Source organism: Pangasianodon hypophthalmus, chromosome 21, assembly GCF_027358585.1.
Source record: "Pangasianodon hypophthalmus isolate fPanHyp1 chromosome 21, fPanHyp1.pri, whole genome shotgun sequence".
In the NCBI taxonomy this organism is placed as follows: Eukaryota; Metazoa; Chordata; class Actinopteri; order Siluriformes; family Pangasiidae; genus Pangasianodon; species Pangasianodon hypophthalmus.
The window spans coordinates 9,030,561-9,046,933 of NC_069730.1; the positions used below are offsets into that span (position 1 = coordinate 9,030,561).

At 40.8% G+C, this 16,373-nt stretch overlaps 1 protein-coding gene across 1 annotated transcript in view; it reads left to right on the forward strand.

Moving 5' to 3' along the window:
* The first annotated feature begins 2,060 nt into the window (after positions 1 to 2,060).
* Positions 2,061 to 16,373, forward strand: part of urb1 (URB1 ribosome biogenesis homolog) — a 76,133-nt gene continuing 61,820 nt past the window's right edge. The window contains exon 1 of the mRNA XM_026941402.3: positions 2,061 to 2,269. Coding sequence (XP_026797203.2) covers positions 2,140 to 2,269 — 130 coding nt within the window. The 5' untranslated portion in view covers positions 2,061 to 2,139. The remainder of the gene's footprint in view (positions 2,270 to 16,373) is intronic.

Consider the following 16,373-nt stretch of genomic DNA (forward strand, 5'->3'; position numbering starts at 1 on the left):
TTCGACTTCCTGACTGGGAGACCTCAAGCAGTACGGGTCGGCGGCAACACCATCACATTGAACACAGGGGCCCCTCAAGGATGTGTGCTGAGCCCCCTTCTCTTCACTCTTCTGACCCATGACTGCACACCATCACACAGCTCCAATCTCTTCATTAAGTTTGCGGAGGACACGACTGTGGTGCATCTCATTAGCAACAAAGATGAGACAGCCTACAGGAGCGAGGTGAGCCGCCTGGCTGGGTGGTGTAAAGACAACAATCTCTCTCTGAATGTGGAGAAGACAAAGGAGATTGTTGTCGACTTCAGGAGAGCGCACAGTCAGCATGCTCCTCTGACTATCAATGGTGTGACTGTGGAAAGAGTGAGCAGCACTAAGTTCCTGGGTGTGCACAGGTCATCACAGAAAACCTCTCCTGGACTGACAACACTGCATCACTGGTCAAGAAATCACAGCAGCGTCTCTACTTCCTGCGCAAACTGAAGCGAGCCAGAGCCCCGGCCCCCATCATGTGCACCTTCTACAGAGGCACCATCGAGAGCATTCTGACGAGCTGCATCACTGTGTGGTATGGCGCCTGCAACGCATCCTGCCGAAAGACCCTCCAACGCATAGTGAGAGCAGCTGAGAAGATTGTTGGTGTCTCTGTCCCCTCCCTCCAAGACATCTACAGCACCGTCTCACCCGAAAAGCCCTTTGCATTGCGGGTGATCCCACCCACCCGACACACAGCTTCTTCAGTCTGCTGCCATCAGGGAGAAGACTGCGGAGTCTTCAGGCCGGGACCAGTAGACTGAAGGGCAGCTTCATCCACCAGGCTGTCAGGAAGCTCAACTCTCTCCCAAACTTTGACCCTCTGACACCACCAACCCACCCCCACCCTTTTCTGACAGTTTACTTTGTCACTTTAACTTTGTCACTTTAACTTTGTCACTTTAACAGTCTGATAAGCTCTTTGCACTACTCACTTTACATTTACACTGTTTGCACTCTATCTGTTGTGCCTTGTAGATCTACATTTATACTCTATTTATATGTATCCATTTGCATTTCCATTTGTATTTTTACATCCTTTTTTTTTTGTGTGTTATCTGTATGCACCTAGGGTCTGAGAGTAACATAATTTCAATTCTCTGTATGTGCTGAACATGTGGCAGAATTGACAATAAAGTTGACTTTGACTTTGACTTTGACTTTAAAGAAATATTGTTGTTAAGATGTTAATTAAAGCATATGTGTGATTATTTTTGATGGATGATTTCTTATTTGTAATATTATTTTGTGTTTTGTAAATTTCATGTGGCAGAGCATATTTTTTCGATATGTTGTATTGTGTTTGAGCTTTATTTGAATGTTTCGGGTTTTACTCTTTGTAATCTGGATATTTCTAACATTTATCTTTATTTGTGACATGTTGAAGTTCATTTTTCCTGTGTTTGACTAAATTTGTGAACTGTTTGACTAGTTTTTATTTTACTGCAGTCACAACTATATTATTTCCTTTTCATAATTTGATATATATTGTTATTTTGATGTTACAGTTCTGGCACAGTTCTGTTTCCCTATGGGAAGATGCTGCAGTTCGGTGATGTATGTGAAAGCCGATGCTGTTTGGTGCATAGTGGCTGATGTGGATAAATAGCCTAATTAAAAGAAAGCTACTCTGCTTTGACTCAACGGCGATCTTGGTGTCCTCCTCATTCACTCCTTACATTCAACACAACGCAGAGACATTTGGGGGAGCACACCAACAAAGAGGGATACACACACACACACACACACACACACACACACACATACACACACACACACATATATATATATATATATATATATATATAAATGTGTATATATATATATATAAATGTATATATAAATCTTTAACGACATTACTTGTGCTTTTCATTTTGCACCGGGCAAATGCTTTATAATAAATGACTCTTATTTTGACAAAATCCTACCTATTTTCTCTATGAAGTAAAACTGATTTGCCTGTACAGCAGAAAAGATACATTACTGCACCTTCATCAGTAGGTGGCAGTAATGTATCTTAACCTGGCTTGCCAAATAAAAGACAAACGAAGAAGAAAACCACGTGTATTACTGTCTCTCCAGCTTAGGTGCAGTCTGAGTTAAAATATGGCAAATAAACGTCAAGGCACGGACTTAAAGTTCCTCATACCAGAGAAGAAAGCTAAAGAAAATAATAGCGAGTTTAATGGGACTGTTTTTAAATCCATGCTAAAGGATCCCAGTAAAGCATTTAAGGGTAAGTGGAAATGTGTTCGAGATCTACCAAGTTAACTCATATAGTGTTATAGAATTTATCGCGCCGTTTTCTTTAAACATGTCACCGGTGATGTAGCTATATGTGTTATGTTAGTCTTCTTGGAAATGTGTAATCTAACAAATTGGTCAGTTTTATATTGGACATTCGATGCATATTCAAGTTTTTTTTTTTCTCAAGAAATAAAAGTACAAAATGATAAATTGTATATTATCTCTGGAGTGGACAGAGAACCAACGGCAATCGAAAATATTTTTAAAACCTCCTGCGGCTAAAGCTCCCTGAAACCGTGGATCATTAGCGCTGATCTAGATGATGGAGTCACTAAGGGACCGTCTAAAAATTACCCAGAATTCGGTCTAGAATATAGTCGTCTACCTTGTAGGATATCTGACGTAATGTAACATTAGAATACGGATACAGTACAGTGGTGTTTGTTTGTATCTTTTTTTGCATTTTGTGACAGCAGAATATTACAGTTGACATGTCAGACATTGACAGGTGCATTTCCACATGTACTCATGAGTGACTGGCTCAAAGCAACACAACCACTTAGATGTTGCAGAATAGAAAAAGTAGCTAAGAAAGGTAAATCACATCCAGACCCCACACTTTTCAATAAGCCTTGTTATTTATACCCACTGAAGACAATAACAGACCATAAAGTGTGTGTGCATGTTTCATCTAGCATAATAAATAAATATATTAATTAATTAAAATAAAATAACATTTGAATAAAAAAAAGATTTTTACGATATAAAAATTTAGTAGAAAATGGCATGTGTATTGTTTTTGCTTTATATACAGATGTATACAAATCTAAAAATAACAAATATAGAAATGGAAACTCCTAACAATGCTGGTTGAAGTCCCAAGATCCATTTTAAATTCAGTAATGCATCCAGTAAACACTGACATGTCTCAAAAATAGCTTTATTTATAATGCAGACAACACAGTAAAGCTAGTAGCACTAGAGTCCTAACTATAACTGAAAGGTTTCACCTGTTAGCACTATTTATTCCACACTACATTGGCTGTATTGATTAAAAATGCTGGTAGTAACCTATAAAGCACTAAATTGTCTTGTCCTCAGTACCTAAACTGAACATTTGTATATTGTGATTATGGTAAACTGAGATGCTCTGTTGCTCTCACGTACACGTGAGTTTGGCCTCCACCAATCCACTGTGAGGCAGATGATACACAAATGGAGGAAATTCAACACTGCTGTTCCTCTCTCAAGGAGTGGTCATCCAGCAAAAATCATTCCAAGGGCGCAGTGAATATTATTTTGGGAAATCATAAAGAACCCCAAGGTAACATCTAAGGACCTACAGGCCACTCTTGCATTGAATAGTGTCAGTATTCATGAGTCCACCATCAGCTAAACACTGAACAAGAATGGTCTGCAGGATAGCAAGGAGGAAGCCACTCTCCAAAAATGAACACTGCTTGCTGTCTGAAGTTTGCTCAAGACCATGTGGATAAGTCAGAAACCTTGGAGGAATGTTCTGTGGACAGATGACTCAAAATAGAACTTTGTGGTTTAAACCAAATGCTGCATTCCAACATAAGAACCTCATCCCAACTCTGAAGTATGGGAGTGGCAGTACCATGGTTTGGGGCTGTTTTCCCACCTTGGGTCCATTGATAGACCTATGAATTCTGGATTGTACCAGCAAATTCTACAGGAGAATGTCAGGGTATCTGTTTGTGAACTGAAACTTAACCATAAGTAGGTAATGCTGCAAGACAATGTCTCGAAGCACACAAGTAACTGCAACTACGAAGAAATTAGTAAAGCAGAAGAAAACATTTAACATTTTGGACTGGGCAAGTCAAAGTCCAGACCTTAACCTAATAGAAAAGTTGGGGAAAGATCTAAAAAGAGCAGTTCATGGAAGGAAGCCAATATCAATGATTTGGTGCAGTTTTGCAAGGTGGAATGGGCCAAAATTCCTCCAAACGTTTGTGCAGGATTGATCACCAGCTCCATGTTCAACCTTTTACTAGTAAATTTGATGCTGTCAGCTGTGGTGGTCAGTTCCTTTTTGCTTTGTTTAGTCAACTTTTGGGCAAAATGTTGATTTTTAAAAAGATTTTTCTAGTTAATGTCAAACTGCAATTGCATAGTGTGGCTTCAACAGGTACAGTTGTTGCGGGAGTGAGATGCAGACATGTCTATTCCATTTCTTCTCTTCCTAGAAGTCCCAGAATGGGTTTTATGACTCCCTACAAATGTAGTATTACATAAGTTTTAGAGTATGAATACAGTAATATAATTTTATGAGTTATAATGATTACATACAAAACTCTTGATTCAATACATCTGCGTACTGAGCAATATATTCAAGAGACTGCATAATATAGTAGGTTGTCGGTCATAAAATACCACTTATTACTTGAGGTGTAATAAATATTTAAATTTACAGTAATCAAGCTCACATTTCCTACACCTTATCTTGAATCAGGAGAGGCTACAGGGGTTTAAAAAAATATGCTTCTCCTAATCACGTTGCTTTTCATGAGCTAATACGGTACTATACTATACACCCACGCATGCGTCACTCTCTTCAAATGCTGCTTTAAGACAGCATTTCCCAGCTGATTCAATCTGGTTTAAAGAAATCACTGCTGTGATTGGGAAGTTCATATGTGGAATTTGGAGAATGCAAATGTAGTTCAAAACTACATTTGAGTCACAGAAGCTGTGTGACTTTCATAGCATATCTCATAACATATATTGTGACATTCTAATGCACAGCTTATTTGTTGCTTGCTTGAATGGAGCATACAAACTCTAGCATTGCCATTATTTACCTAATTAATTTCAGTTTCAGTTAGTTTCAGTTATTGCACTTTTATGATAATGTTCAGTATTTTTAAATCAGTTGAAAAGGCTCATGTTTATTTTTGATTTTTGAAAATGTATTGTATCAGGACACTACCTTATATTTAACTGAAATTTTTGGGCTGAACTCCAAGCACTGTGTCTGGTGAAAACCAGATGGCAGTGTCATGTTATGGGGTGGCAGGGATGGGGAGACTGGTCTGAATTGATGGAAGGATGAATGCAGCCAAACACAGAGTGGTCCTTTATGAAACCCTGCTCAAGAGTGCACATAGCCTCAGACTGGGGTGAAGGTTCATATTTCAGAATGACAACAACATGAAACATACAGCCAAGACAGTAGTGGAGTGGCTTCAGGACAAGTCTGTGAATGTGTGCTTGGCCCAGCCAAATGCCAGATTTGAACATAGAACATCTGCAAAGAGACCTAAAGATGGCAGTTCATAGACGCTTCCATCCAGTATGATTGAACTTGAGAGGTTCTACCAGGAAGAATGGGAGAAACTTCCAAAATCCAGATGTACAAAGCTTGTAGAGACTTACCCAAGCTGTAATTGCTGCCAAAGGTTCTTCTACAAAGCACTAAACAAAGGTTCTGAATACTTATCTAAACGAGAGATTTCAGTTTTTGATTTTTAATAAATTTGCAAAAATCTTTAAAAGCATGTTTTTGCTTTGTCATTATAGATTGTCATATTAGCTGCACTGTAATGTTTCGGTCCACCACTTACTGTTCGTCAGTAATGTCCTGGGAAGCCAAAGTGCTCCCTCACACCAGACCTTGAAGACTAGGAGGAAACCAGCTAGCTCCTGCTTCCAGCTCTTGCTTGATGCTGAATGTGGGAGTTAGTAAGCTAGTAAACTAGTATTTTAGCGTATGGGTGTAGGTGTTTTAAATCCCTGTAGTGCCTCCTGGTTCAAGATAAAGAAGTTACCTATTCAGGGGAATGAGTGATGACTTGATTAAGTTTTAATGTTTTACACCTCATGCAATGCAAACACTATTTGATGATGAATAGGCTATTTTATTACGCAGTCTGTTGTATCTGTTGATCGATGTGTTGACATTTCAAATTGAGAGCCTTGTATGAAATGGAATATGTGATATGATACATCATATTGTTATGGCCCTACAAAGGACCCCATTGGGTTCCACTCATGTCAGCCAAGAGCAGTAGTCTGAGGCTACAACAGGCACAGACTGACAGAAACTGGACAGTTACCTGGTCTTTTTTCCAAACTGCAAGTGTCCAGTTTCATTAAACAGGCAGTGATTGTTCTGCAACGATAACCGGAGATACAGTGCAGTTTTATATTGTATGGCACCAAGAATTGTATTGTTTGTTATTTTGGTTATTGCTAACAACCATTTGGTTATGATACACCAAATGACTTCTTGTAGAAGCACTATTATTAGGAGACCAAGTACCAAAGGTGCATAGGCACTTGATTGTTATTTTATGTCTTCTTCTTCTTCTTCTTCTTCTTCAAGCTAGGGTGTCTATGGCAGCCCTTAGAACCATCTGGCAAAAAGTTGTGAAATTTGGCACACTGATTGGGGAGGGTCTAAGGAACATTCTGACCAAATTTGGGCCAAATGTTGGCAATGCTCTAGCGCCATCATCTGGTCAAATTTGGGCTTAATTTGGAAGTACATTTATGGTCATAATTTTTGAACCATGTGTCCAAAATGTAAAAGCCAGACATCACTATATTCCTGGGTTGAGCCGAGTTCAATGCACCCTATTACGTCAATTATATTTTCAGCCATCTTGGATTTTGTCAAAAACAGGTTTTTTTGCTACTCCTCCTACAAATTTTGTCCAATCATCACCAAATTTGACACACATCATCTTCAGAGTAAGCCTCACAAAAGTTGTCAAAAGAATCTTGAATAGTCCAAAGGGTTTGCCCGTAATGGGCCAACGAATCTGATGGCAAACGGGAATTGAGGCTGTATCTCATCAACGACTTTGCGCACTGACACAAAACTTGGTAGGCATCTTTAGGACCATGACCTGAGGCTATGCGACATTTTCGTGATGGCACCACCTATTGGTCAAAAGTTACAATAACATGTCAAAAATGCTTATATCTAACTGCCATTTTTGCTACTCCTTCTCCAAATTTTGTCCAGTCTTCACCATATTTGGCTCACATCATCTTGAGACCTGTCTGAACAAAAGTTATCAAAAGGAATTTTTATATTCAAACCTGTTCTCCTGTAATGCGCTGGCAAATGCAAAAAAAAAAGGATGTCAGGGTGTATCTCAGCAATGCATCTACGTATCATCACGAAACTTGATCTTCAGGACCATGCCCGAATGTACCCAAGAAGTTTTGATAGATTCACACATTTTTCCTGTAATTCCCTGGCGTATGCAGAAGTGAACGCACACCAACATCTGTAATTCAAGTGTACTTCCTGTTGACCATCTTGGATTTTGTTAAAAACTGTTTTTTTCTCTACTCCTACAAATTTTCTCCAATCTTCACCAAATTTGGCACACGTCATCTTCAGAGTAAGCCTAACAAAAGTTATCAAAAGAATTTTGAATATTCCAAATGGTTTGTCCATAATGGGCCAATGAAAGCTGCCAAACAGGAATTGAGGCTGTATCTCAGCAATGACTTTGCGCACTGACACAAAACTTGGTAGGCATCTTCAGGACCATGACCTGAGGCTAGGCAACAAATTTTGTGCCAGAGCCACTTACTGATCAAAAGTTACAATAACATGCCAAAAATGCTTATATCTAACTGCCAAATTTTGTCCATTCTTCACCAAATTTGGCTTATATCATCTTGAGACCTGTCTAAACAATGCTGCAGCAATGCCACCCTGCTGCCCATTTGTTCATCTAGACCTTCCCTCCTACAGTCAGAGAATTCCACCACTGATTTTGGTCAAAACATACACATCATGAGTGAAACTACAAATCACTCTTGGATTCCTTTGTCTAAAGTTATGGCTCTGTGTTCCTGTGATTACTTAGGTAACAATTGTAGCATGTCTGTGAATGTGTGGCTCACCGAGTCTGGGTGCTTGGTTCCCGAAAATGCTGCTTGCAGCTTTAATTATTATTGTGTTTACATTTTGTCCTCGCCCATACAAAAAGGTGGACGATAGAACTGGGTTCAGGGATCTACTGTGAATACAACAGGTGATTTCCTTGCAGACTCTCATGGCTGTTTCACATCACTTTAGCCTGGAAAAAAAGACAGGAAAACAAGCATTTCTACCATTTCAAGTTCAAGGAGAGCACAAGAGGCCATAATAATCGGTTGTGCAGTCAGGAATTGTGGCAATCACAAAAACTCAGCTGGATGGTGGATTTTTATGTGATTCTATAGTAATGCGCAGTAAACAGTTTAAAATAAAAAAGCTCATAAAAGCTGATTTATTATATAGTCCCTTTACCATTCTGTGGCTTCCAATAAGTGGTCGTTAATATTGGGGAGTTCAAAACTAGGGGTGCTCCGATCGGGATTTTTGGGGCCGATCACCGATCCCCGATCACTGGAAGCTGAATCGTCTGATACTGATACCAATCACCGACTACAGGGTCTATTAGAAGCCTTCTATTTATCATGTAACATTATTTATTTGTTAAATATAGTTTATTAAGTATTAAAATTAAGAGATCATGATTTGACAACTGTGTATTTATTGGCAAGCAACATGTGCAAAATATCAACAAAACATTGCAGCCTGTGCTTGGTTAGTAATTGGGAACAGCTTAGAGCTTGACAAATACAACTTTCCTGTACAATATATAAAAAATAAATAAAATTAAATTAAAGACAGAATAGAGTCTTTAGCTTTAGACTGTTTAAACATTAGACTAAAAACTGCAACAAAAAAAGGGCTATAGCCAAAATACTGTTTCAAGTCAGTCAGCCCTCACATCTCTTGGGATGTCAAGAAGAAATGCAGTTGACACTAACAGAACCACAGCTGCATTATCACGATGGCTTTTGTATCATGAATCAATGATAAATTCTGGAGTAGTTGTTTTTTTTCTGGGAAGCTCAGTCAGATTTTGTGGGCTTGTAGAGAGAGGGAGAGTGAGGTAGAGAGAGAGGATGGGTACAAATTAGTAGATTAATATCGCCCAAAGCTTACTTCTTAAGCATCAATGGCAGATTTTTCTTTATAAATATAAGCATCTCCGTATTTTTGGCTGACAGCTTGTTCCTCTTCTCATCTATAATATTTCCTGCTGTGCTAAAAAGTTGCTTGCTATCAACACTTGTGCACGGGGCACAGAGGTAGGTCCGTGCTGCTTGTGCAAGAGCTGGAAAGCGGCTTTTATTGTTCTGCCAAAAAACAAGTGGCTGTCCACTTTGTGGGATAACTGGCTCTGATAGGTAGAGGTTCAACTGCAATGATACTGAGCTGCTGATGTCACTGCCACCATGTTCCCGATCTCCATCCAACAACTCAGCATACATTTACATTTACATTTATGGCATTTGGCAGACACCCTTATCCAGAGCGACTTACTAGGGGAAGTTCATTCCACCACCTTGGTGCCAGAACAGAGAAGAGTCTCGATGCAGGCCTTCCTTGTACCCTGAGAGATGGAGGGACCAGTCGAGCAGTGCTAGAGGATCGGAGGGAGCGTGGTGGCGCTCGAGGTGTGATAAGTGCTTTGAGATAAGTGGGTGCTGGTCCGTTTTTGGCTTTGTAGGCGAGCATCAGTGTTTTAAATCTGATGCGGGCAGCTACAGGAAGCCAGTGGGGGGAGCGCAGCAATGGGGTGGTGTGGGAAAATTTAGGAAGGTTGAAAACCAGTCGTGCAGCTGCATTCTGGATCAGTTGCAGAGGACGAATGGCGCTCAGAGGCAGACCTGCCAGGAGTGAGTTGCAGTAGTCCAGTCTCGAAATGACAAGGGACTGAACAAGCACCTGTGTGGCCTGTGAGGAAAGAAATGGACGAATTCTTCTGATGTTATAAAGGAGAAATCGACATGAGCGTGTTAGATTAGCAATGTGAGAGGAGAAGGACAGTTGATTGTCCATGGTTACCCCAAGGTTGCGTGCAGTAACCGAAGGCGAGATTGCAAGATCCTGAGATGGGGATGAATCACATGGGATGAACAGCAGTTCAGTTTTGGTGGGATTATGTTTCAGCTGGTGAGTTGTCATCCATGATGAGATGTCAGCCAGACAAGCTGATATCCGAGCAGAAACATGAGAGTCTGAGGGAGGGAAGGAGAGGATGAGTTGAGTGTCATCTGCATAGCAGTGGTATGAAAACCCATGTGAGGATATGACCGCACCAAGAGATCGGGTATAGAGGGAGAACAGGAGAGGACCAAGTACTGAGCCTTGTGGAACACCAGTGGAGAGTCTGCGAGGAGCAGATGTGGATCCCCTCCATGTCACCTGATATGACCGATCTTCCAGGTAGGAAGCAAACCATTGCCATGCTGCACCACGAATTCCAAGACTCATGAGGGTGGATAGGAGAGTCTTGTGGTTCACCGTGTCAAACGCTGCTGAAAGGTCAAGGAGGATGAGAACTGAAGACAGTTTGGCTGATCTAGCGGCATGTAGCTTCTCAGTGACGGCCAAAAGTGCAGTCTCTGTGGAGTGTGCCGGTTTAAAGCCAGACTGATTGGGATCTCGGAGGTTGTTCTGTGAGAGATAGCAAGACAGCTGATTATAGACAGTCCGTTCAAGGGTTTTAGAAAGAAAAGAGAGAAGTGATACCGGTCGGTAGTTGCTGATGACAGAGGGATCTAGAGTGGGTTTCTTCAGGATGGGAATAACTCTTGCTCTTTTGAATGAAGTTGGTACATGACCAGATGTTATGGAGCCATTGATGATAGTGGTGATGAAGGGGAGGAGGTCTTGAGAGATGGTCTGGAGCATTGTGGAAGGGATTGGATCCAATGGGCAGGTGGTAGGATTGCAGGATAAGATGATTTGCAGGATCTCTTCTGTTGTTAGTTTAGAAAACTGTGTCAGCGAATGAGAAGGAGGATCCTCAGTGTGCAGTGTAGGAGCAGGAGTAGAAGTGAATGTCTGACAGATTTTTCCAATCTTCTCATCATAAAAAGTGGCAAAGTCTTCAGCAGTCAAAGAGGATGGAGCAGGAGGAGCCGGAGGGTTGAGCAGTGAAGAAAAGATGTTGTGGAGCTTGCGAGGATCTTGTGCAGAGGATTCCAGCTTCTCTTTGTAGAAGGCAGTCTTAGCAGAAGTCACTTCAGATGAAAATTTGAACAGGAGAGCACGATAGGAGACCAGATCTGTGTCGAGTTGCGATTTCTTCCACTTCCTCTCTGCTGTTCTTAATTCTCTCCGATTACTGCGCAGCACATCAGATAGCCAAGGAGCAGGGCTGGAAATCTTCCTGGGTTTTGAGGTTAGAGGACAGAGGAGGTCCAAGGATGAGGAAAGTGAGGAGAGGAAAGTGTCAGTGGCAAGCTCTAATGGTAGGGAGGAAAAGGAGTCAGGGACAGGAAGGGATGATAGGGTGCAGGAAGCTAAGGAGGAAGGGGAGATAGAGTGAGGGTTTTTACGAGTGGGAGAGAAATATAGATGGCTGATGGTTTTAGGCAGGACAGGGAGGGTGATGGTGAAGGAGACCAAGAGATGGTCATAGATGTGGAGAGGGGTAGCATAGATGTCTGAAGTAGGAAAGGGACGACTGAAGACAAGGTCCAGGGTGTTACCTCCTTTATGTGTAGGAGGACAGCTGTTGAAAGTTAAGGAAAAGGAATGGAGAAGAGGGAGAAGGCAAGAGGACTGGAGCTTGTCAGCAGGGAGGTTGAAGTCTCCAAGGACAGTAAGAGGGGTGTGAGTAGAGAAAAGACTGAGAAGCATGTCCATTTCTTCAAGAAAGCCCCCGAGGGGACCAGGAGGTCGGTAGATGACAACGATGAGAAGGTTGACTGGAGACGTAACTGTAACTACATGGAATTCAAAGGATGAGATGTTGAGATGAGAAAGGGAGACTGGTGTGAAGCACCATCTCCGAGACAACAGCAAACCTGTACCACCACCCCTGCCAGCTTCTCGTGGAGTGTGCGAGAAAGCATAAGCAGAGGATAAGGCAGCTGGTGTAGCTGAGTTCTGTGGAGAGATCCAGGTCTCAGTTAGTGCCAAAAAGTCAAAAGAGTAATGGGAAGCGAAAGCTGAGATGAAATCAGCTTTCTTTACAGCAGACTGGCAGTTCCAGAGCCCACCTACCACCACTGTTTGAGATTGAGACAACAGAGGAGGGTAGATGAGGTTACTGGTACTGCGGCCTCTGGCTTGTGCATGAAAGCTTCTGGGTCTGTGAGAGGCAACAACAGAGATTGGTTTGAGGCACATGTCTGTGGCTTAGTGAAGATAAAAATAAAGATTGAGGGGGAATGTGTAGTACTTAACTAAGCAAAACATACACCATTAGAGTTGATAAATTTATATTATAGTTTATAAAAGTGTGTGTCTAACTGTTGCAAATTATGTTACTGACCGCTACAGACGCTAGAATACCTTCAATATATCTTAGTAGGCCCTGCCCACAATTCACACCTTAAGGAAGACTGAAACTACTCTTGATTAGTCACCTGAGAGAACTAATTAGCATAGACTAACACACTTCCAAACACCACAACAGAATCAACAATACAATAGAATCAACAATACAACAATTCTAGTGGCAAGAATCTAGATCCAACTGAGTCAAGTAGATAGTACACAAAGTCAGAGACTTACCTTACCAGTAGAGAATAAATTCAAGATAGAACTTAAAGCACTACATAGCATGCAAGGAGCCAGTTTGTGGTACTTTCTCTGGGGGTTCGGACCCACTTGCAGCCAAACTGGCCTCACCATCCTGCTGCTCCAGTCCAGTGGCCAGGACATCAGAAAGCAGCCCACGTATCTGGGGCTTGAGTGCGTCAGGGAAATATCTGTCTTTATACTTTTTTATTAACAAGAAAACAAAACATTGATTAATTTATTTGAATTGAATATGAATTTATCAAAAATCATAATCGGAAATACTTTAGTGACTGGGTTACAGTTGTTCCATTTTAGACAAGAAATATGTGACAGCACAGAGAAATAAGAAAAAAAAAAGAAAATATAAAATAAGAAATGTTCTATTATTTAATGCATTTTGAGGTTATGCTTGGCTCTTGATTTGTCAGCCTAGCATACTCTAAAAAATATGCTTTTTAACTGTAGTCTTATTATTAATTCTTCCAAGTGCTTATTTTTACAGCAAATTTAGCCAAATTTGAAGGAAATGCCAGCCTACACAAAGGAATAACACAATAACACAGTGTTCATTTCAGTAATAGCTCCTTCTATTAATCATTTCGAGCAAAGATGAATTTGTGCAAGATTCTTGCAATTTGAATTAAGGAGCCTAATAGAATGGTCAAATAATATATATGTTCCAGTTTATATCGATTCTGAATTTAAACGTTTTCAATACATTTTCAAACATTTTCAAATTTGCCTGCCCGTTAATGCGCTCTGACAGCGAAACAGCTCCACACACGAATGTGAAGAATGTGTAAATTAAGTTCTCTCACCTCGGATCGAGGATTGTAGCGATGCTATACAGGCGCTCAGATTCAGTGTCACGGAATCTTTTCTGGACCGCTTCCAACAATGTGGCTTTCGAAGTTTTTACACCATGGACAGTCTCTGTGTTCTTCTCAAGAAGACAAGTTAAAGCTCTGATGGATGGTATAACATCTGCAGCCGATGCAGTTGATGAGCTGATCTATTGCGTGAGCTCTTCAAATGGGGCGAGTAGCGAAATCATATTTTCCACTAATTTCCACTGGCTTCCCGGTGAACATGGAGGGTAAGTCATAGTCGGCTCCATAAGCACACAGGGCACGTTTCTGTTCCAGCAGACTCTGCAGCATGTATACAGTACTGTTCCACCTGGTAGGTACATCTTGCTGTAGTCTCTTGATAACACTTTCTGAATACTTTGAAGTCGGGAGTAGGCAAGCAGGGAGTGTTTGAAATGACCGACGATGCGTCTTCCAGAGGCAATTATATCAGCGATGCTGCGTTGTGACATAACTCCCTCAGCCACAGCAAGCTGCAGTGAATGCGCCATGCATGGCAGGCTGGGTAGATTGGCGTCCCTCATCGCCTTTTCCATGTTCTTTACATTATCCCTTAGAATAATGTGCACTTTTTCCTTTGGGATTCCCCATGCACGAAACATGTCGCTGAATGCAGCAGCAAGAGCCTCCGCAGTGTGTGACCCTGAAAACTCTTGAGAATGAAGAACAGCTTTTTGTAGTTCGAAGTTTTGATTAATAAACTGTACAGTGAGGCTCAGCATGGACATGGGACATACACTTGCACTCCAAATGTCACTCGTGAAACTAATTGATGTTATGTTGTCCTTCATAAGGCTGTTGACATGTGTAAACACTGTTTGGTATAACTGCGGCAGGCACACATCAGTGAAATATTTACGCCCTGGCATAATGTAACGTGAATCCAAGTAGGACATGAGTCGCCGGAACCCTTTGTCTTCCACAATAGACACCGGCCGATGATCAAGGCATATGAATTCCATTATTTTGTGTGATATTTCTTTATGCTTCTTACTGTCCTTGCAGTAGGGTTGCTGTCGTTGAAACGTCTCTGTTACCAACAGCTGAGTGAGTGGCGTTTGAGTTGCTGTCCCGCTCTCTCTTAGTGCTAGTCAATTTTGAAAACTGCTCATATTCTTTTACGTGACTAACCTTTAAATGTCTGATAAGGTTGGTTGGTTTTGGGTGCTTCTCGCCTTCTGGGATTTGCTTGGTACACACGTTACAGATTACTAATGTATTGTCTTTTTCACACACCTTGTAGAACTGCCAGGCCAGTGAAGCCATTTTAGCAGCGCGTAAAAATTTGTCTCGCGAGTTTTGCGTCATCTGCTCAGCCACTCTGGATCGGCTTTTATAGAGACCGACGATCAAAATTCCCAAAGCGATTATCGGCCGATTATGATCAGCGACCGATCAATCGGAGCACACTTATTCAAAACACATGCGCAGATTGTTTCAGATCCACTGTCATTTGGCTCATATGCCATTTTATTGGGGAGAAAAAGACTGCCTTTTTGGCATGTTTGAGTGATAACTCGTACTGGGGTATGCCAATGTTTTTTGCAGAGCTTGCATGGAAAATACTTAATGATTTATAATCAGCGATAAATGTCACTGGGTGTTGTGGCAATGTAATACTGACTAGGGACAATATCACACAAGCCTAATGTATAAATGAATACAATAAATGAATTGCTAAAATGAGCAAAACTTTCCTATTTTACTTAACATAAACATTTCTACAGTTGAGCCCAAAGGTTAAGATACATCTAGACTAAAGATATTCAAACTCAGTTTTTCACAACTCCACACAGTTCATGTAAACTTACATTTTATGTGTTAAGCCAATTAAGGCATGCATTTTATTTCCATATGAAAGAAAATAAAAACACATTTATTTCAGCTTTTTTGTGGGTCAGATTTTCACTGGGTCAAAGTTTATGTACACTTTGTTAGTATTTGGTGGTATTGCCTTTTAATTGCTTGAACTTGAATCAAACACTTGGAGTAGACTACTACAAGCTTCTTTGGTACAATACTTCAATCAGATTTCGTTCCTCCCAACAGACAAGTAAGACAGTTAAGTTTGTGGGCCTCCTTGCTCAGACATGTTATTCCATTTCAGTCACAAATTTTCTATGGTATTCAGGTCAGGGTTTGTGATGGCCACTCCATTATTATCATTTTATTCATTATTTTATTATGTTTTGAGGTTTTGCATCAGTATTTTTAGAAAATCCTTCTTCCTCATGATGCCATCAATTTTTTTGCACCATTCTCCTTTCCAGCAAAACACCACAGAGCACAACTGCACCTTTGTGCCTGCTATGAATGTGCAGTTGATTCAATAAACCCTTGAAACAAAATGTATGGTATCTTGAAATGTGTAGAGTTGTGAAAAACGGAGATTGATTAGCCTCAACTGTACAGTGAATAACATGATAAAGCAGAATTCTAGCATAAAAATAGAGTTTAATACATTACTTGTCATGGTATGTAGTATTCTGTTGCACAGGATTGTGTCACTTTGAGTTGGCACTTTAACAGCATTCAAGATTTTTTTTTTTTTTTTCCTCTTCCTGTTTTCACCCATTTAAGTCGCAAAACTACAATACCTAGCATGCAATACGGATCATGCATCAATATTCAGACTATGAGAA